The sequence below is a fragment of the Oreochromis niloticus genome, linkage group LG7 (assembly GCF_001858045.2).
Source record: "Oreochromis niloticus isolate F11D_XX linkage group LG7, O_niloticus_UMD_NMBU, whole genome shotgun sequence".
NCBI classification, from domain to species: Eukaryota; Metazoa; Chordata; class Actinopteri; order Cichliformes; family Cichlidae; genus Oreochromis; species Oreochromis niloticus.
In genome coordinates this window covers 48,730,368-48,751,031 of record NC_031972.2, presented here as the reverse complement: position 1 = coordinate 48,751,031, position 20,664 = coordinate 48,730,368, and the positions used below count along the sequence as shown (strand labels likewise).

At 40.2% G+C, this 20,664-nt stretch overlaps 3 protein-coding genes across 3 annotated transcripts; all 3 read left to right on the top strand.

Moving 5' to 3' along the window:
• Positions 1–3,499: 3,499 nt before the first annotated feature.
• On the top strand, positions 3,500–12,612 carry nt5dc3 (5'-nucleotidase domain containing 3). Its single transcript, XM_003443980.5, has 14 exons — positions 3,500–3,913; positions 5,041–5,225; positions 5,681–5,755; positions 5,850–5,905; positions 6,012–6,102; positions 6,184–6,321; positions 7,132–7,192; positions 7,349–7,451; positions 8,127–8,228; positions 8,372–8,453; positions 8,555–8,641; positions 10,925–11,065; positions 11,191–11,255; positions 11,363–12,612. The coding sequence occupies exons 1-14, from the start codon at positions 3,619–3,621 to the stop codon at positions 11,622–11,624; spliced, it is 1,743 nt and encodes a 580-aa protein (XP_003444028.1). The 5' UTR covers positions 3,500–3,618; the 3' UTR covers positions 11,625–12,612.
• Positions 12,613–12,744: 132 nt separating this feature from the next.
• On the top strand, positions 12,745–18,071 carry LOC102075816 (parapinopsin). The gene is made up of 3 exons (XM_019361725.2): positions 12,745–13,432; positions 14,707–15,035; positions 15,185–18,071. Exons 1-3 carry the CDS (start codon positions 13,081–13,083, stop codon positions 15,470–15,472), a joined length of 969 nt encoding a protein of 322 aa, XP_019217270.1. The 5' UTR covers positions 12,745–13,080; the 3' UTR covers positions 15,473–18,071.
• A 170-nt stretch (positions 18,072–18,241) lies between these two features.
• Positions 18,242–20,564, top strand: LOC112847366 (dopamine D2-like receptor). The gene is made up of 2 exons (XM_025908961.1): positions 18,242–19,957; positions 20,354–20,564. Exons 1-2 carry the CDS (start codon positions 18,446–18,448, stop codon positions 20,510–20,512), a joined length of 1,671 nt encoding a protein of 556 aa, XP_025764746.1. The 5' UTR covers positions 18,242–18,445; the 3' UTR covers positions 20,513–20,564.
• Positions 20,565–20,664: the final 100 nt, after the last annotated feature.

Sequence of the window (20,664 nt, the reverse complement as noted above, 5' to 3'; positions counted from 1 at the left end):
TCAAAAATCAATTGTAAAATACACAGGAAGCCAGTGAAAGGAGGTTAGGACAGGGGGGATATGCTCCATTTTATGGGTTCTATTAAGAAGATGAGGAGCTGCATTTTTTAAGCAGAATTAATTTGTTTACCCAATTTTAAGTCACAATCCTTCTGCTTACCCAATCCAAGATCATAATCCACAATTCAATGTGAACCTACACAGGAAACACATGCAAACTCCACACAGAAAGGTCTCAGCTGGCTGGTGGATTCAAACTCTGTACCTTCTTGCGTTTAAGTGTCAGTGGTAACCACTGCGCCACTATATCATTATTAGTCAAAGTTAAGTTTATCACTGTTGGGTTACTTGTTGATCACAAACTTCAGGCGGGCAGGCCTGTCACTATTTGGACAATCACACAGTTTTTGTGATTTTGTCTCTGTTCACAACGATTGATTGTCTGATTTAGAAACCACAGTGGATTCTAAATCAGACAATCAATATGTGCTTGAAGTGCACACTTTCAGCTTTAATTCACTGTGTTTAACAAACCCTTTGCAGTCACTGTTTAGAAATTACAGCACTTTTTATACATAGTAGATTAGATTAGATTAGATTAGATTAGATTAGATTAGATAAAACTTTATTAATCTCTCGGGTGGGTTCTTCCGGGAAATTCGGTTTCCAATAGCACAGCACCGACAGAAGTTACAGAATGTGAGCAGAAATATACCATATATACACATATATAAATACAGAGTATACAAAAGGGATTAATAGAATAAATAGGAATAAGAATACAAGGGAATTGCAAATTTCACGTATTGGGAGTCTATTGCACCGTTGGATATTAACAAAAAGTATTGCACAGTGAAAAGGCACTACAGCTTAGTTGTCCCCCCCTCCTTTGTCCTCCTGTTTCCCCTCCCTCTCCCCTCCAGAGAGGAGTTAAACAGTTTGATGGCGTGTGGGACAAAGGAGTTTTTAAGTCTGTTGGTTCTTGTCTTTGGGAGAAGCAACCTGTCACTGAACAGACTCCTCTGGTTGTTTATGGCCGTGTGCAGAGGATGCCCAGCATTGTCCATAATGTCCATAATGTGCCCTATTTTCAGGAGTTTCATGGCCAGGTGAGGCCTGTTCCCTCATTACTCCATGACAAATCAAGGAGATAAAAGATCTGCAGTTCATTCCAAGTGCTGAACTTGTATTTGGTTACTTTCACTGGAAATCTCAATTAGAGTTCCAAAGAGATATTGATGCAAGTGAAAAAACAACAACAATCATTACACTAAATCCCAAATACACCTATCAGAGAGATGGCAAAACCTTCAGGAGTGGCCAGATCAATGAACTGATACCTTCTTAAAAAGAAATACACTGGCAAGTTCAGCAAAACCAAAAGACCTGAAAGACCACAAAATAAAGTGGATGATCACAGAATTCTTTCCTTGGATAACTTTGATGAAAGGCAGAGTCTTTTCATTTGAAAAGCTCACATATGTATGTGAGATACTTAATATCTAGCTGAAAATGTTAAATGTTTGGACTGAGAGATTTTGCATTTTCTTTTCCTTTTTTGGTATCAACTAATGAGGCAGACTAATTATGTGATTGGTTTGGTAAGAGCATCCCAGAGAGGAATGATAAGTTATCAATTAAGGAATAGCTTCCCACTTACATTAATATAGAGCAAACTGAACAAGACAATGTTCGTTGTCTTTAGATATAAACCTTGAATTTGGAAAAATTAACAAAGTCCCAGAGTATCTAATGATCTAAGACTCTAAATCTGTTCACATGGGATTTCACAATTTCTGCTATGTAGCTAGTCCATCTAGCTAATATTAGATAGATGTGATGTCATCTGCTAAAAAAGTAAGAAGCACATACTGTATTAGCCTAATAGCTATATTGTGAGCTATCTGGAGGTGAAATAATGACTTTTGGTGTAGCACTGATCAAAAGTCTTGAGCCCTCCCTCCACCTCTGCATAGGAGGTGAAAGTTTTAGTAGCATTTGCATGCATATGTGCACGTCATACTTTCAGTCTGTAAACACGATAGCCCCAAAGGTTTTGAATGAATTATGATAAAACTTTGTCGGGGTGTAGATGATGTCATGTTCACAATCCATTAAAATGTAGCTCACATCCACCAAGGTCTTCAAGGTCAGCTTAAGGATTAATTTGTCAAAAATTGACAAAAATATTTGTGTCATTTCACATTTTACCTCTGACCTCTCCTTCAGGGTCAGTAGATTATTCCGAAGGTCAAACTGATATAGAGCAACTGCATTTGTTTTTGTTGACAACATATAGACATACAGGGGCGGCACAGTGGTTAGCACTGTTGTCTCACAGCAAGAAGGTCCTGAGTTCAATTCTGCCTGGTTCTTTCTCCACACAAAAAGAACCCATGCCTGCTGGCAGAATGCTTGAGGGGTTCTCTCTGGGTACTCCAGCTTCCTCCCACAGTCCAAAGACATGCTGTTAGTGGGGATAGGTTAACTGAAAACTCTAACTTGCCCATAGGTGTGAATGTGGGAGTCAATGTTAGTGCAAATGGTTGTCTGTGTCTATGTGTTAGACAGGGTGTACCCTGCCTCTTGCCCTAAGACCCTGAAAAATGATAAGTGAATACTCATGGGGATTTCAAGTATCATATTATTGTTTGCATCCAAATATTATGTCACATTTGACCTCTGACCTCATCGATTTGGGTGGTGGATCTTTCCGAAATTATGGGTGCAACACACCTGCAAAGAAGGGTTGACGGTGAGTAACAGACTTATAAAACTACACTATTACACCAACACATCTTGGTAATGCTGTACAAGCATACAGCGAATGAGTGTACCGCTAATCTTTATCCACTAGGCGGCACTATTTAGCTATTAACATAAAATATGCACATTGTAGCAAACACAAATGATAGAAAAACAGTGGTGCAAGGTTCTCCCACAAATGTGCATATTATTCTACTGCTTGCTCATTTTGTTTACATGTTCACGTGGGCAGATGATCTGAATGTAACAAGCAGAAGCTAAAAGAGACACCACTCTTTCTGACAATCCTCGTCCCCATCCCTAAAAGGAAGAAAGGAAGGATAGATAGATAGATAGATAGATAGATAGATAGATAGATAGATAGATAGATAGTCTGAGCATGTCCCAAAAGGTTGAGTTCTGAATTTGCTGGTTGATGTTTGTGGCTCCTGTTTGAATCTGTTTGATTTAGCATTCTTCTTTTTTTTTTATTGCCAGAGACAATACTGTGGGTTTGAACACTGCAGGATCTCTACTCTGTAATAACACATTTACTACGTGTAGCCTATCTGTGATCCCAAATGATGCAAGGGCAGTAAGGAGCGAGCATAAAGTGTTAAAAATATGCATCTTATATACATTTATACATATTATTATTATTATTAATATATTCAGGCTATGGGAGGCACTGAACGTCAAACGCACGAGCTCCTGATTGGCTGGCTGGTCGTGACCTTACCAAACAGGGAAGTGACGCAAGAGCAACTACACAGCGACAGTTTCTGTTTTTGCAGAGTGAGCCCGTTAGTGCATGCAGTCGGCTGGGGAGTACTCCGCGACCTCCGCACGGTCCGCCACGCTCTGAACGAAGCTATGGCGCCCTGGTCTTTGCCGCTCTCGTCTCTTCTGAAACACACGGACTGTCTGCAGAGGGCCAATATTTTCTGTAATGTCGTACAGGGGCTACACCACCACCACCACCACCCGGTAAGGTCTCGGTTATGGAAGCGGAATTTCAGAGCGGTGTCCCAGGGAGTCGGTCAGCTACTCTCCCACCAGCCCAGAGCCGGAAAGTGCGCAGCATCTGTTTGTAGCAGCTCCTTAGACGGTCAGAACACGACAGAGAGGCTGTGGTCTGTTTACGATGAGACCAAAAGACAGACTGGAGGTATGGTCACTGTTCACAGTGAGGCGGCTCCTCATTAATAGTTACAGCCCTGCCCTAAATACAAAGCTGCTGTTTCTTTATAACTCTGTTATGGCCTGTGTTTCCTGCTGACTAATGCCCTACATCTCACCATTCCTCTATATTAATTGCCTCTCAGACAGCAGACTGTAAATGTGGAAATTAGGTTGTACCTGTCTCTGTGACTTGATTTATTTGTGTCTCACTGATGCTAACAAATCCCCAATGTCTACATTTCTGAACCTTAAAACCTGAATGTTTTTATTTATTGCATCACTGATTATTGATCTTTTTTAAAGGTCAGAATTTGTTGGGAAGTTGACATTGAAGGGTTAAATCAACACTGTGCTGATGTTTGACTGAGGTGTTCTTTTACACACCTTTTGTCCACTCCTGAATGAGAGAGTAACCTTGGGAGTTGGTGCGATTAGCACTGTTGCCTCACAGCATGAAGCTTCCTGGTTTGAACCCTGTTTGTGGCCCTCTGAGTGGAGTTTGCATGGTCTCCCTATCAATGTGTGGGTTTCCTCCACATGTTTTAGCTGCCTTCCACATTCCAAAGACATTCATGTCAGGTTGGTGTTTCTAAACTGGCCATGGATGTGAGATAGATAAAATATTTTAGGTGCATAGAATCAAGAGCTGTATGAATGCATGTCCCCCCCCCCTTTCTAATGTATTAGTTTTTACATATTTGTCACACTTACATATTTCAGATCCTCAAAAACTTATATTCACACTTTGATGGTTAGTATCTTGACCAGACTGGAGCCAGGGATCAAACCACCAATCTTCCGATTACTATAAATGATTTTAATAATGCTATAAATAAAATAGATGTGACAGTCAATATAGGCAATATACTTATTAACTATAGATGAAATATATACAAAAATGCAATAATTTAATTTAATAATTTAAATATTTTTTAAAAACACAGATGTTAATAATTGCTGTACATGTGTCTGTGCAAAGTTTTGCTGAGATTGGCCCACTTGTTACAAAAGAGGTAGGATATATACAGATACATTCTTCGTCTGTATTATTGTATATATTTCTGACTTCAAATAAGCTGAACAAAGCTCTTGTGTTTTTATTTTTCTTCTCAGATCTGATCTCCGTTATAACTGCCAACTCTGTCGACTCAGACACTATTTTTGCCAACAATGAGATGAGCCTGCGAGACATAGAGATCTACGGGTTCGACTATGACTACACTCTGGCATTCTACTCCAGCCATCTCCACACTCTCATCTTCAACATAGCGCGGGACATCCTCGTCACTAACCACCGGGTGTGTGTTGTGAATGATTCTACAACCTGACACTACCGATTAAGTCACCCCTCCGCTCAACCACAACCGGTTGCCCACACATGGCCACCCCTCCCTGAGCCCGCTTCTGTCAGAGGCTTCTTCCTTTGAAAATTTAGTTTTTCCTTCCCACTGTCACCAAATGCTTGCTCGTACGGGTCATCTGATTGTTTGGGTTTAGGGTCTTTACCAAACAATCCAGAGCGTCTTGAGGCGGCGGTTGTTGTGCATTGGCTAAAAACAAAACAAGTTAATTTATGTAACAGATTCTTAAAGGTTGTCAGTGGGCTAAGGTTTAAACGAAGCTACAGCCCTGTTTAAGCTCCATCTACTTGCAAAAGTACATTTACCTTTGTGGGTGATTTATGTTGCTCATTGGTTTTAAGTAAACCTAATGCTTTTCTTGTCACTAAATGTAAACCTTTGTTTTTTTAAAGTATCCAGAGGGTCTGCGAAAGTACGAATACATTCCAAATTTTGCTGTAAGAGGACTTCACTATGACGTCCAAAAGGTGAGAGTGGAGCTTCCATTGTCTTAAACTGTTTAGACAATCCAAGATCAATGTGAGGACCATCGGTATGATGATTATATTTAATCATTTTTAGGCATTACTGATGAAGATAGATGCTTTTCACTATATCCAGTTGGGAACTGTATACAGGTATGTGTGCACTTTGTTAATTCCATGCCTGAGTAGTGACCATTTATGTGACGATACAAATGACATGCTGTTTAGGAATTTACATTGTTTAATGTTTTTGATTCAGAGGTCTTCATCCAGTTCCTGATGAAGAAGTAATTGCCATGTATGAAGGCTGCCATGTTCCTCTGGAGATCATGAGTGACTTCTATGGCAAGGTGATCAGCACTTCCACACTGTCATGTCTCCACACAGATACTGTAACAAACATAATAATTATGATAATGACTTCCCTGCAGAGTTCACATGGCCATACAATGAAACAGTTCATGGACATATTCTCCCTGCCTGAGATGACCCTTCTATCATGTGTCAACGACTTCTTCATGAGGCACAACATCGACTATGAGCCAGTCCATCTCTACAAAGATGTAAAGGTCAGCTGTCTCGTTATCGCTGTACCTTGTTTTAATGTAATGATTTAACAGCACTCTCTTTTTCCTGATTGGATCTCCCAAAAGGCCAGTGTGTGTGTGATTATAATAAATCCAGCCACATGTTCATGACTGTAACTGTATTTACATGTTTCCAGGGAGCGCTGTGGTACTCCAGCCATTCGGTTCCATCTTATTTTTAGATCTGAAAAGCAATGTCTAATTTTAGTCAAACACGCTCGCTTGCAGCCGTGTGCGTCTGTTCTCTGGTGGCTCCACGACTTCACAGGGAGACCGGCGAAAAATCAGATCTGCGTTCTCCCTTTGAGGCCAACTGTCATGGTGGGCCTCTCAGTTCTGTGTCACACTGTAGGGTATTTGTCAGATCGCTGTCTTTAAAAGCGCTCACACTTACTCTCTGTTCCGCTAATGCTTCTCATGTTTTCTCAAGGACACCCCCCTCCTCCATTTTTTAATTACTTTCAAGCCCATTTTATTATTTTTTACTTCTTTTGTGCATCAAACAATCTTTGTAGATGTTAAACATCCTAAGTTTTCCCTGAGGGGATCAGGATTTCAGGGGAAAGTTTACTCGCACACTCATTGATTCAAACACTTTCTCAGTGTGTCACCAAAGAAACTAAACTCTGGGGCTTTCTTTCTTCATATTCATTTGTATTCACAGATGCACTTGCTTTGTGCTTCTAAGTCAACTGTTTATATTCACAGCAAAGTTGCTATTGGACCTGAATGTTAACCTAGCGTCGCTGAAGTTATAACTTGTGGCTAAGGGCCGTTTACTTCTCTTCACAGGAAGCTATTAGAGATGTTCACGTCAAGGGCATAATGTACCGAGCTGTGGAGGCGGATATTGGTAATTTTACTTTGATTTATATTACTTAGTTTGAACTAATGAAAGAAATGATATGGCCACATCTGAATAGAAGAAATAAAAACATAATTTAGGCTTAATGAAGCTGTGATTTACAATTAAAAGCATAGGGTTTCTTTTCCCCCTCTCTCTTTTCAGAGAAGTACATTTGCTATGGTGAGCAAAGCCACGCTGTGCTGAAGAAGCTGTCAGCGCAAGGAAAAAAGATGTTCCTCATTACCAATAGCCCTTTTGACTTTGTGTAAGTGAGAGCAAACAGAGTGCAAGTGTTTGTTGACGTGATTAATTAAAAACATCGTGTATTGGTGTACTAATGTTTAATTGGTGCCGCTTTATAATGCCCCAAGTTTTATGGATGGGCAAACACACATCAGCAGGCTGGTGTTTGTAATTCATTGTAAATCATTCACTGTGAAGCCTTTTGAAGTGTCTTTTTTTTCCAGAAATATAACAAGCTTGTGCGTATCCAACCTCGAAAGGTTGAAAAATCACTGAAATTATGTCTTTGATATAATATTTTGTTACACTGAGTTATCAGGATGGGCCTGATGTGCGCTACAGTGTGCAAGATCTCATGTTTTTATTAATGTTGTAATTCGAAGAACGGGCTTCGTAACTGTGTTAGTAAATGTGTAAATGGTAAAATGAGATATTGAGATGTATTGAGATATTGATATTTGAATTAACAGACAATCTAAGTTGTGCCCAGATGGGTTTTGATTTGACTGTCCTCCATTGTTATGAATTAACAGGTGGACCAATTTGCAAGTTTAACTGAGTTTATGCTGGCCTAGTGCTGCATTGACATGCTAATCCAGGTGTAAAGCTATGCCCTAAGCTTAGTGTTATTGCACCCTCATAACGAGCTCTAAGGTGTTGCTGACAAAGTAAAAAGCGGAATCTTTGTTTGCTGCAGGGATCGAGGAATGAACTACATCGTAGGAAAAGACTGGAGGGACTTGTTTGATGTTGTCATTGTTCAAGCTGATAAACCTAGTTTCTTTAATGACAGGAGGAAGTAAGTAATCTGCTTCTCATACTATCTTCATGTTATGTTTTAGGGGACTTCAATAACACATGTCAGTATGGCTACATTGTGTTGTTCGTTGTATAAAAATGTGCATCGTTTTACTAAATGTCCAATTTGGCGTTTTGTCCTAGACCTTTCAGGCGAGTAACAGACAAAGGCGTGTTGCTGTGGGACAGAATTCACAGGCTGGAAAAAGGGCAGATCTATAAACAGGTACTGTGCCCATTTAACAGTTCTAATAAATTCCACTGGATACACTGCACGATGAAACAAATGGTTAATTTTTCTTTTTTATGTATGACTTTGGTATTCAGGGAAACCTTTATGAATTCCTCAGGCTGACCGGCTGGAGAGGATCCAAAGTACTCTACTTTGGAGATCACATCTACAGCGACTTGGCAGTAAGTTGCATATTTATAACAACGCTTTAAAACTACACCAAGGCCTGTAGTGTTAAAATAATTATACTATGAATACAAACAAAGAGTGGAACCCTGCTTTGACCATGCAGTGCTTTGATAATGATCCATTTAGTGTGTTTTCCCAGAACTCAAAGGCCTCAGGCTGGATTATTCTTTACAACAATCTAGGTCTTACCTGTTCTGGAAGAAGACAAAAGGGTGTGAAATATACAACTAAATGCACTCAAGCCTAGTTACTTAGACACTGCAGTGGGTTTGGCTGATAAATTAAAGGAAGACTTTTTAATAAGAATATAGCATCAGGTCAGTTAAACTTCTGGGATATTGATCTGGTCAGTTAAGTAGCAGAGGGGGTTGTTAATAGGTTTTAGCTGCTTTCATGTTAATTAAATTAACAGGTGCACTAGTGGGGCAACAATGAATCTACCCCCAAAACAGGAATGGTATTACAGGTGGAGGCCACTGAGATTTTTTTTCCCTCCTCATATTTTGTTTTTTCATTAGTTTTGCTGTAGTCCTCCTCCTTCCCCTCCAAGTCCTCCAGTCATACATGCAATTTCCATAAGGTTTACTGTGTCTCCCAGCACAGTCTCAGGAGCATGGAGGAGATTCCAGGAGACAGGCAGTTACTCTAAGAAGGCCAGACAGGGCTGTAGATCTGTTTTTGTACAAAAGAGCAGATACAGAGGAACAGGATGAGAATGCCAGAGCTGCAAAATGACCTCCAGCAGGCCATTGGTGTGAATCTGACCAGACAAGTAGAAACAGACTTCATGAGAGTGGCTTGAGGGCCCAGTTGGCATTTGCCATAGAATACCAGAACGGCACCCTGTGCTTTTCACAGATGAGAGCAGGTTCACCCTGAGCACCTGACAGACATAGAAGGGTCTGGTTTGGGCTTTATAATTGTGGAGAACATTATGTTGCCTCTAATATTGTTTGGCATGACTGGTTTGGTAGTGGGTCAGTGAGGTCTGGGGAGGTGTGTCCATGGAGGCAGGGACAGACCTCTACAGGCTAGCCAACGGCATCATGATTCCCATTAGCTATCGGGATGAAATCCCTGGACCCATTGTGAGAACCTACTCTGATGCAGTGGTTCCTGGGTTCCTCCTGGTACATAACAATGTCTCATGTGTGAGAGTATGCAGGCATTTCCTGGAGGATGACATAATTGATACCACTGACTGACCTCAATGTTCGGCTGATCTAAATCCAGCAGAACACCTCTGGGACATTATGTTTTAGTCCATCCAACGCAGTCAGATTGAACCTCAACTGTCCAGGAGTTCAGTAATGCCTTCGTTCAGATCTGGGAGATTCCCCAACCGTTGTCTCATTAGAAGCATGGCCCGACGTTGTCAGGCATGCATATAACCACGTGGGCACCATACAAACTACTGAGTGTAGATTGATCATTTTGATTTTCATCAAACGATCCGGCTTTCTTTCATTCCTAACACATTACCCAGTACGTATCAGTATAGATATTTGATGTGTTTTCAAAAAAGTGCTCATTTAAGTTCGTATGTCACACCTGCCGTAATGATAGATAGATGGAGAGATAGAGAGACAGAACTTTATTAATCCCTCGGGTAGGTTCCTCCAGGAAATTCAGTAATGAGTAGCACAGCACATCACCACTCTTTATCTTTTTATGCCTGTAACTCAGGAACTGGCAACAGCTTGGACAAAGCAGGTTACATATATGTATAAGCTTGATTAGCAGTAAAAGCTGATAATGAGAGGTAGATTTTATATCACTGGCATGATGCCTTGCAGGTGGCAGGCAGCCAGGAGTCAATTACGTCGTCTTGCTTGTTTGGAGAGATGGAAGCTGGCATTTTGTAGTTTACACTAGTCACAGCTTACACTCAGGCTGTCTGGCTGTGGAATGAGCTCATTGCTGCAAGTGGGCACAGAGTAGAAACATTTCTGAGTTTCCTCATTTTAATTACTCAACTCCAAAACATGTTCCCACTTTGGATGTGTTGCAGATGGCATTTTCAGAGGTCTGTGTCATGTTGCTCTTAACTAGCAGATGAAATTGTTATAGTTTTGTTCTGGTTATCTGTCTTTACTTATACTTACTTACTAAGTATTGAAACACTGTGTTCTGTGTTTATTATTGTTTAATGATTTATTTCCTCCATACCATGTACTAAAGATTCACGGCTCAAACCGCAGACTGAAGGAGTATATTTCTAAATTATTGGCCTATCATGATTATCAAGATGGATCTACTGATCTTTTGTTCAACAGGATCTAACACTGAAACATGGCTGGAGGACGGGTGCCATCATTCCTGAGCTGAGGAAGGAGATTAAGATCATGAATACTCCAGAGTACGTCCACATGATGACCTGGTTACAGTCACTGACTGGACTTATTGAACAGATGCAGGTCAGAAACCTAGTATATCATCCACTCCTCTTAGTCTTTTATTTTTATTATTATTGTTATTGTACTTTTTAAACTTTAATTCTTAAGGTTTTTTTGGTTCACATTTATGCACTGCTCTCTAACAGGTGCACAGGGATCCAACATCTCGAGCTGTGGTCGAGGAGTGGATCAAAGAAAGAGAAGCCATGAAGTAATAACAAAATGTTTTATTTATCTAAAACCGTTTTGGATCATTTATAGAGATACTGAGGAATCGATCTAACCATGTCTCGATGGTTGTGTTTTCATACATTACAGGCCTCAGACCAAGGACATCTTCAATGCTCAGTTTGGAAGTCTCTTTCGAACATACCACAACCCCACCTACTTCTCACGCCGACTCTCGCGCTTCGCTGACATCTACATGGCCTCCATCAGCTGCCTGCTCAACTACGACTTCCAGCACACCTTTTTCCCTCGCCGTACTCCTCTGCAGCACGAAGCCCCCTACTGGCCTGAGCACGGTTCTACCGGCTTAGGTGTCTCCTCTCCAGCTCCACAGGACCAAAGCAGAGTGTGATTAGCAACAGAAAACCACAGTAAAAAGCAAACACAGAGGCTGAATGATCTCAATCATTCATTCATTTATTTAATTTTCTTTTCTTCAGTTTTGAGTTACTGTATTTTAGAGAGGCATGCCACATTTTGAAGTGAGCTCCAATGGTAACAGTTGATGTAAACTGTTTATGAAATTTGTGATTTAAATTAGTAATTTATGTCCTTATAAAACAACAAGTCTTAAGATGAGTAGTTTGTGTTTGACAGAATTGTTTAATTAAACAAATAGATGATTTAATGCAGTATAAACAACAGGGGGCAGTCACGCACCATGTTTCTTTTCTCCTATTTCGAGCTGTGAATTGCACACAAATCATCTATGCCTTTTTTGTCCTTTGCATCTGTGGGTGTAATGGATATTTACAGTTACATTACAGACTGCGTTGCCTTAATCCCTTTGTTTACGTTACTGCAGTATTTTTTTGCAACACCCTGATATAACTTATTGCAATTAGCTTTTTCAGAAAAACATTTGCCAGCCACTATCTCCGTTGATGTCATTATTTGCTGCACATTGTCAAGCAAACTGCACTTTGATGTTCTGAGACGTTTAATAGTTTTAGGAATTCTCGCACAGCACAGCCTGTATGTCTCATTTTAGCACATGAGAAATGTTCAATTTTCTCAGGAGAAAAAAAAATAGAACATCATCACTATATTTAGCATGAATGTTGCTTTTTGATGTTTGAAGGAAGCTGCGTTTTGGGTTTGTTGGGTTTGACACTTTTGTAGGAGATGAGTGAAATGTTTTGTGCTGTAACCGTGGCTATATTTTATATATATGCTGGAGTTTTTAAATATAATATTAAAAAAGGAATATCAAAGGGAAAATTACAGTGGCCACAACCATGACCTCACAGTCTGTGTCTGTAGTTTAAATGATGTGTTTATGAAGTGTTTACTTATGGTTTATTTCATTATTTATTAAACTGGAAATGGCCTGATCCTAACCCAGTGATTATGTCATCATTTAAAAGGGCATGATCTGATCTGCCGACTTAATTAGCAGATATGTGTTTACTGAATGAGTAATCCATTCATTCTTTGCTTATGTTATTGGTATTATTACCTATACAAACAACAAAAGGTTTCATAGTTAAAATTTAATTTTCAGGACTAATTGCACTGGTGTTAATAACCACTCAAGTTTCTAATTACAGTTATAGCAGAGGGTTTATTGGGATTAATCCCCCACCCAAATCGTGTTACTGACTAATTTACCATATTGCATCTGGGGCTTTAACTGTCAGGCAGGTGCAGGCTCTGGGATCTTAGAAAGAAAAAAAAAGCCTAGTGCTTTGACAGGGATCAAAAATGATCAAACCAATGACACTGGCTCCTGAGCTGAGGAGAGAGTATCTGGGGGTTCAGTCCCTGACCTCATAGATGCTTCATTAAGGCTGGATAGTTTGGGCACCATGGACACCAACAGCACACCTCTGAGCTCCAGCTCTCCATTCCCTTCCATCCAAACTGAGGTGGTGACCGTGCCACCAACAATCTTCCCTCGCGTGGGCTACAGCATCCTTTCTTTCCTCATGTTCATCAACACGGTGCTATCAGTGTTTAACAACAGTCTGGTCATAGCCGTGATGCTGAGGAATTCGGCTCTCCTACAGCCAATGAACGTTTTGATCCTCAGCCTCGCCGTGTCTGACCTCATGATAGGCCTTTGTGGCTCCCTGGTGGTCACCATCACAAACTACCAAGGCTCCTATTTTATTGGACACACAGCCTGCGTGTTTCAGGGATTTTCAGTCAATTACTTTGGTAAGTTTAGTTGTTATATGCTGTGTGTGTGTTTCTGGAGTTCAGACTTTCTGTCTGTCTTACTGTCTTTGGTCCATAAAATCACAATATATTCTACCATTCTTATGCAAATGACACTAAGTTGTATCTATCATTTTACTCTGATGATCTAAATTCTGTTCTCACACTGATGAGCTGCATTGATTGCCGGATGTCTTGAAACTTTTTACAACTGAACAGGGACAAGAAAGAAATACATACATATAGTTTCATATTTGTTATCCCTGTCTCTGAAACACAGTGAGCAAGTCAGGAACCTTTGCATTATTTTGGACAGTGATCTCAGTTTTGATAATTACTCATTTAACCAGAACTGCTTTCTATCACTCAAAAAGTATATTAAAAGTTGGAAAATTCTTATCTCAAACTGACTTTGAGAAATTGGTTCATGCTGTCATATCAGATCTTGACGTTCCTAGAATCAGATCCAAGTATGCTGATGGTGCTTCCTTTAGATACTGTTGTCCTGCTCTTTGGAACAAGCTGCCTGCTGACCTGAGATCAGTTACATCTGTGGCAACATTCAAAAATAGACTCAAAACCTTTTTTGTTCAAACAGACCTACACACAGAGGTTTATATGTTTGTTTCTTCTGTTAAGCACATGGAGTTTACACATAATAAAATGTGCTGTATGAATACAGTTGCCGTTGTCATTCTGTCACAGTGAGACATACTAATTAAAATTACTAATGCTTTAGATTTCCAGAAAATTAAGTTTTATTTATACAGTGCCAAATCACAACAATAGTTGCCCAGGGAGCTTCATATTGTAAGGTAAAGACTCTACAATAACAGAGAGAAAATTGTCCGTATGAACAAGCATTTGGCGACAGTGGAAAGGAAAAACTCAATTTTAACAGGAAGAAACCTCCAGAAGAACCAGGCTCAGGGAGGGGCCTGAAAGCTGAAGGCTCTGCTTCCCATTCTACTTTTAAATATCCTGGGAACCAAGAAACATTAGAAAATCTTAAATTTTTGGAGCATCTTTTTTAACATTTAAATAAATGACTTTTGTTTCTTCCTTTAATTTGGCTTTGATAGTTTATAGAGTATATGTGTTTTATTAATGTTTTCTTTGTATATAGAGTTTATTCACGTGTCAGATTTATCAGATATCTTCTTCATGACACCCGAGCATACTCAAAAATCACTGGAGTTGATAATCCAAGTATGCCTTGAACTGTCTAAATGTCAGTTATGTTGGGTTTTTTTTGTTGTTGTTGTCTTGTCTAGGTTTGGTGTCTCTCTGCACTCTTACTCTTCTTGCCTATGAGCGATACAATGTGGTATGCAAGCCAAAAGTTGGTTTAAAGCTGAGCATACGGAGAAGCATCTTTGGCTTGCTGTTTGTCTGGATCTTCTGCTTGTTTTGGGCTGTGGCGCCATTATTTGGCTGGAGCTCCTACGGACCTGAGGGGGTCCAGACATCCTGCTCACTGGCCTGGGAAGAGAGATCATGGAGCAACTACAGCTATCTCATTTTCTACACACTCCTCTGCTTCATTATTCCAGTTGCAATCATCATCTACTGCTACTTTAAACTGCTGACATCCATGAATAAGGTGGGTGTGTAATAGCTTTTGCTTATTCATTACGCCATTTAAGCAACATTTAAAATTCATGCATCTATCCATGTTAGCTTGCAGTCTACCGCATGCATAGTAAAACAAGTAATTAGCTTTTAATGTGGCCCAACTTTGCTCTCTTCTAGCTGAACAGGAGTGTGGAGCTACAAGGTGGGCGTTCCAGCCAGAAAGAGAATGATCATGCCATCAGTATGGTGTTGGCCATGGTAGTAGCATTTTTTGCCTGCTGGCTGCCCTACACAGCATTGTCATTGGTGGTAGTTATAGATCCAGAGCTGCACATTCCTCCTCTGGTTGCCACCATGCCAATGTACTTTGCCAAGACGAGTCCAGTCTACAACCCCATCATCTACTTCCTTTCCAACAAACAGGTAAAAGCACACAGGTGCTGTAGAACTGAGATAAAATCTTGATTGTGAACAAAGATTGAAGAAACACTGTTTGTGAAATTATTGCTCATATATTTCTTGACAGTTCTTGTTCTTGGGTTATTTTTTTTCTCTACCAGTTCCGTGATTGTGCTCTGGAGGTGCTGTCTTGCGGCCGTTACATTCCTCATGGGTCCACCAGTGTCAGCATCCGCATGCACTCTGTGAACAAGGGGAGCTGGCTGTCCTCCTTTGGCAGGAGCGTCAACACACACAGCAAGGTGTTGCCTCTGTGACAAAAAAAAGCTGTCATGGTTGTCAGCGTTTACTGGTGCCTCATCAAGAAGACAGACCAGGACACCTACAGACTCGAGTCTGTCACAGAGGTATCCAGCGTTGTTAGAGAACAGAATCAGCTCAGAGGCTGACAGGGATATTCAGAAGGTTGGACAAAAAACAGGAAACTTCATAAATAATAATAAGAAAATGCTGTAATGCAACCCGATACAATGTAAATGTTATTTTATTTTTTTGTTTTAAATTTCTTTTCGTGACTAGAATATTATATTGCATGGCTATTTTGTAGTCTCTTCTTTTATTCTGTAACATTTTACTAACAAAACCAGTAATGATTTTTGCTTATGAATTAAAGGAGATACATAACAAACAGAAAAACACTACATAAAACAATTTCTTTCCATTTTTAACCACACTGAGATGGTTAAACACACCCAGACTGCAGAGAAAGACTTTTTTTTTTTTTTTTTTGCATAAATTAAATGCAGTGGAACTTTCTCTACCCATATAAGCAAGCATTTCCTATTTTTTTCCTAATATTGTCGAACTGTTAGGTAATGAATTGTTAATTCACGCATATAGTAGACTGTGTGACCCTTTTTACATTAGGAGGACTGTTCTGGGAACAAGTGATGTGTTTTTATGGAAGCTATACAGCACAGCATCCTCCTGTGTGATAGCATTATGCAACAACAACAAAAAAAAATTGAATTAAAGTCAACAGTAGCCAGCTCCGTGGTCTAATCAATACTGACAGCTTGGTCAAATAATTTTATTTGTTTTTGGATTATGCAATAAGTCCTGCCTTTTCCCAACTCTCACACTTTCCAAACGTCTGCTGCACAAAAACATTGCTCCAGTGTATATAGGCATTATTTCTTTGTCGAGCGCCTTTGTGAATACACAATGTACTCGGTAAAATTATTATTTTTTATTCTAGGGAAATAGCAAAGGAAGAATAATATGCTTAAATCAGTTTTTCTCTACCCACAAAATCGCATTAGGAAAACATGAGAAATTTCGGTGCACTTGTTAAGCAAGCTTGCTGCACAGCTCACCTTGTGCATGTTTTAACAATGAGTAGTCAGTCAGGCAGTAAAAGACTTTCATTTTACTTGGTTAGCCTGCTCTGTGGTCTGGCAATTTTTCATTTGTATTATTTTGTGCTTTTTCATCTGTGTAGACAGTTCAAAGGGGCATTAGACGGTTCAGAGAAGGGTAACATAATAACATCTCTGGGTCTGATTCAAAGGCAGGACATCGTGTCCCACGTGGCACGTTCCTGAAGCAACGAGGAGTCACGAAGAGAAAAATGCATTGCTGATTAACGATGGAGTAAAAGCACCCAGTTGAGGAGAATTTTTTTTCACTGTTGAGTTGGTGCTAACAAACAGGATAATTAATTTAAATCAGTCACTGTAACAATCCATCATTAGTTTTACTCATAAAATTACTATGTGTCAAGTCAAACTTCAGCTTTGAGCAGCTGGACCGCTCCATCTGTGAGCAGCAGATCAGTTTCTCAGTGGTCCTAATCAATGAAATCCAGCCACTCAGTCTCGGGCTTCAGGAGCAGCCACCAGCACTGAGAAAGAGCTAGTTTCCCCCTTTGGCGCACTGTAGTTATAAAACTGTAGCAGTATTTTTAAATTAAATCTACACGTCACATTACATCACATTACAATGTGTACAGCTGAATGATATCTTTCAGGTAATTGTTTAGTGCTCTGCTAGAACATTTTACATGGTCTTTTTTTTTTGTCTGTATGTAAGCTTTGTTATATTAGTGTGAATCTGTTTCACTCTCTCGCTCATATTGTTCCCACCCACCTGTTTGGTGCGCTGTAAATATTGCAGATGGTTATCTGCTTCGAAATAAAGTGTTTTTGATCTTTCATCTTGTCGTTATAAGCTGCACATTGTCTTTGGCGTCCAGATATTGTCAGATGTGCGATAACTGATTTTTTTCTTTTCCAGAACTTCTGATTTTATTCCATATGTTACTGGGAGATATTTGATCAGCCTAATATGTTAGATGATCAAAAGCAAAATGCATTATATATTAATCTAATCCCAGATTTGGTGTAGTCCATAGCTTGCATATTTGAAGCAAAGAGCATTTCACACTTTATCTCCAAACAGGATTACACAGTGTCGTGCAATAATCCTGCAGCATTGCTCGCTTTATATCCTGAGCCAATTCAAGAACTCCCAAGTCATCCATCTGGCATGCTTAATGCAAAGCTTTTAACCTTTGTGGTGCACTGTATTAAATGACACGGACAGCTGTTCAGTTCCCACATATGCGTACAGTATCCTGTGCATTTCAGTGCCATACCGTCATCATCACCGCATTATAGATTTGAACCCCTGCCTGGCTTTTTTTTTTTTTTTTTTTTTTTCAGTTATATCAGGAATGAGACAATGGTGACGTAATTGCTATTTAATTAACAGCCATCGTTTTCCCCCAGTTGTCTCTGCTGTGAATACACTGCAGAGCTTTTAATGAATGTGAACACTGAGGACTCCCAGGTGACCCGCCGGTGCTGTCGAGTGATAATGAAAAGGGCGGATTCTTTGGCGCAAATTGTCTGAGCTACAGGTTTACCAGTTAATATTATTCATTCAGTGGCGATAAGGGACGCAGGCTTGACGTGCGTTTGGTCAGCGTGGAAAGAGTGATGATAAAGAACTAAATATGTTGGCTCTTTGAATCCAGAGATGAGAGGCGAGCCCACACCTGCACTAGACTCTGGGAACAATACAGCCTTGGAGGAATACGTTGAAATCGCATTTGTGCTGGCGAACAGCTTTATTCTCTCCAGCACTTCTGTTGTGGGGGCTGCGGCAAATGTTTTTGTCATACTGGCGGTGTATCGGCAAAAGTCCCTGCAAACTTCCAATAACGCGCTGGTGGTCAATCTGGCTGTTATAGACTTTCTGAGATGTGTAATCGATTGCCCGGTTCTCTTAACCATTGTTGTGAGTGTGTATCGAAACAGACAAGTGGACAATTTCATCTGTGATATACAAATGGCATCTTTTTCATTCAGCTGCTGTATCCAGTTGTTAACACTGGCGTGCATAAGTGCAGAGAGATACCAGGCCATTGCACAGCCCTTCAAAGCCAGTCAAAGGAAAAGGCGAATTAAGGCGCTGATTCCTCTCACATGGACCTTCGCTATTCTGGTGTCTGCTTTTTGTGTGATATTTTTGAGGGACTCACCTTTGCACGTGAAATGCCAACGACAACAGAGAGAAACGTTATTCTCTTATGACAAATTTGGGCTTTACATGCTATTCCCACTGTGGGCAGCGTGCTTTGGTGTCATCATTGGATTCTACGCTCGCATATTTGCCCTGGTGAGATCACACAGTCGTAAAATATTTGACAAAGGTACTTTTCCTCTCGCTAAAAAAGACAAAAAAGAAGAAAAGCCGGAGAAAGAAAAAGCCGCAGTGGTGGAAAATGAATGTGGAAGATTTGAGCAAAACCCCACCTTGAGCTTAGGCAATGCTCAGACACAAGCTGAATCAAATTCACCCAAGGAAAGATCAGCACAATCTGTCTCCATCAATTCAGAGGATAAGAAAGAATTTAAAGATACAGTGAAGATGAGCAATGCAGAAACAAAACAAGCTCGGCCCCTTTCAGTGCAGGCTACAGTGCTTGAGAAAAAACCTTTAAAAACAGAGCAGTCAAACCCCCATGTCATGAAGGTTGAAGTGAATCTGTCAAATGGAGATGCTGTTTCAAATGTTAAGAGCTTAAACACAAAGCAGGCGTCAGTCAGTTTCAACACACAGGAACAGTCCAAAGACAGACTGAAGTCTGAAGAAGAATCCAAAGAAAACAGCTTCCTGCAGCCCCCATCATTGCCTGCACCAAATGAAAATTCTCAGTCTACTACTATCTTACTGACAGAGCCTGACCAAGCCCTAAACAACAACGAAGGAGAAACACTGACTGTTGCTTCACAGGCTCAGGTGACCGCTTCACCTCCAGTCTCAAGCAACGTCCCCGAAACAGAAGCGATGCAACTCCCTGCAGTGGTAGAAGGTGCTGTTTGCATGATGCCTTCAAAAGCAAGTAAAGAGAGAGCAAACAAAAAGAAAGAGGGCAAAATGGCTAAACGTGCTGGCTATATAATTCTAACCTTCCTCTTATTCTGGTTACCACTGATCACAACGATCCTGGTGAATTACTTTATTCACAAAAACACAAACTCACAGGTAAGTGCCAGCAGCAATAGACTTATGAAGATGTCAAGATGATTCAATTTTCAAGAGGGTGTTAAAATCAAATATGTGATTCATTACATCACACACGGGTTGCAGGTGATGGCTGCCTCTCCCTGAGCCTGGTTATGCAGGAGGTTTCTAACTGAGAGTTTTTCCTTCCCACTGTCGCCAAGTGGTTACTCATGGGGGTCATTTGATTGTTGGGGATTTCTCTCTATTATTGCAGGGTCGTTACCTTACAATATAAAGCACATGGGGGGGGGGGGGGACTGTTGCTGTGATTTAGTGCTATATAAATGAAATGGGATTCACATGAAAATCTCTGTTGTGTTATACAAAGTTAATCTAAAGATCTCTTAATTCTTAAAATTGTCTATTGTTTTTCAGATAATTATCATTGAAGACATGGAGGTCCTGTCAGTGTCTGTTGCCTGCATCACGTCACTAAGTGACCCAATCATATACGCTGCAGTAAACCCTCAGTTTTCTTCAGAATTTTATCGGCTGAAAAACAGGATGAAGTCCATATTTCATAAGAAAAGATAGACTTTTCACCCCTATTCACTTCTTTTAAGTGGCTCTAGACCGAATGACTGTATTCATATTCGCTGTGCAAGTGAATATAGAATTTAATAACATTTGTCTAGTCATTGTCCAAATATTAACTAAATTAAATCCCAGTTGTCAAAGTGGGATTT

Excerpts from the sequence above, each read along its gene's own strand:
- LOC102075816 (XM_019361725.2), top strand. The coding sequence starts at position 13,081 with ATGGACACCAACAGCACACCTCTGAGCTCCAGCTCTCCATTCCCTTCC. Across the intron at positions 13,433-14,706 it reads ATTTTCAGTCAATTACTTTG|GTTTGGTGTCTCTCTGCACT; the intron begins GTAAGTTTAGTT and ends TGTCTTGTCTAG. Across the intron at positions 15,036-15,184 it reads TGCTGACATCCATGAATAAG|CTGAACAGGAGTGTGGAGCT; the intron begins GTGGGTGTGTAA and ends GCTCTCTTCTAG.
- nt5dc3 (XM_003443980.5), top strand. The coding sequence starts at position 3,619 with ATGGCGCCCTGGTCTTTGCCGCTCTCGTCTCTTCTGAAACACACGGAC. Across the intron at positions 5,756-5,849 it reads TTCACTATGACGTCCAAAAG|GCATTACTGATGAAGATAGA; the intron begins GTGAGAGTGGAG and ends AATCATTTTTAG. Across the intron at positions 5,906-6,011 it reads CAGTTGGGAACTGTATACAG|AGGTCTTCATCCAGTTCCTG; the intron begins GTATGTGTGCAC and ends TTTTTGATTCAG.
- LOC112847366 (XM_025908961.1), top strand. The coding sequence starts at position 18,446 with ATGAGAGGCGAGCCCACACCTGCACTAGACTCTGGGAACAATACAGCC. Across the intron at positions 19,958-20,353 it reads ACAAAAACACAAACTCACAG|ATAATTATCATTGAAGACAT; the intron begins GTAAGTGCCAGC and ends ATTGTTTTTCAG.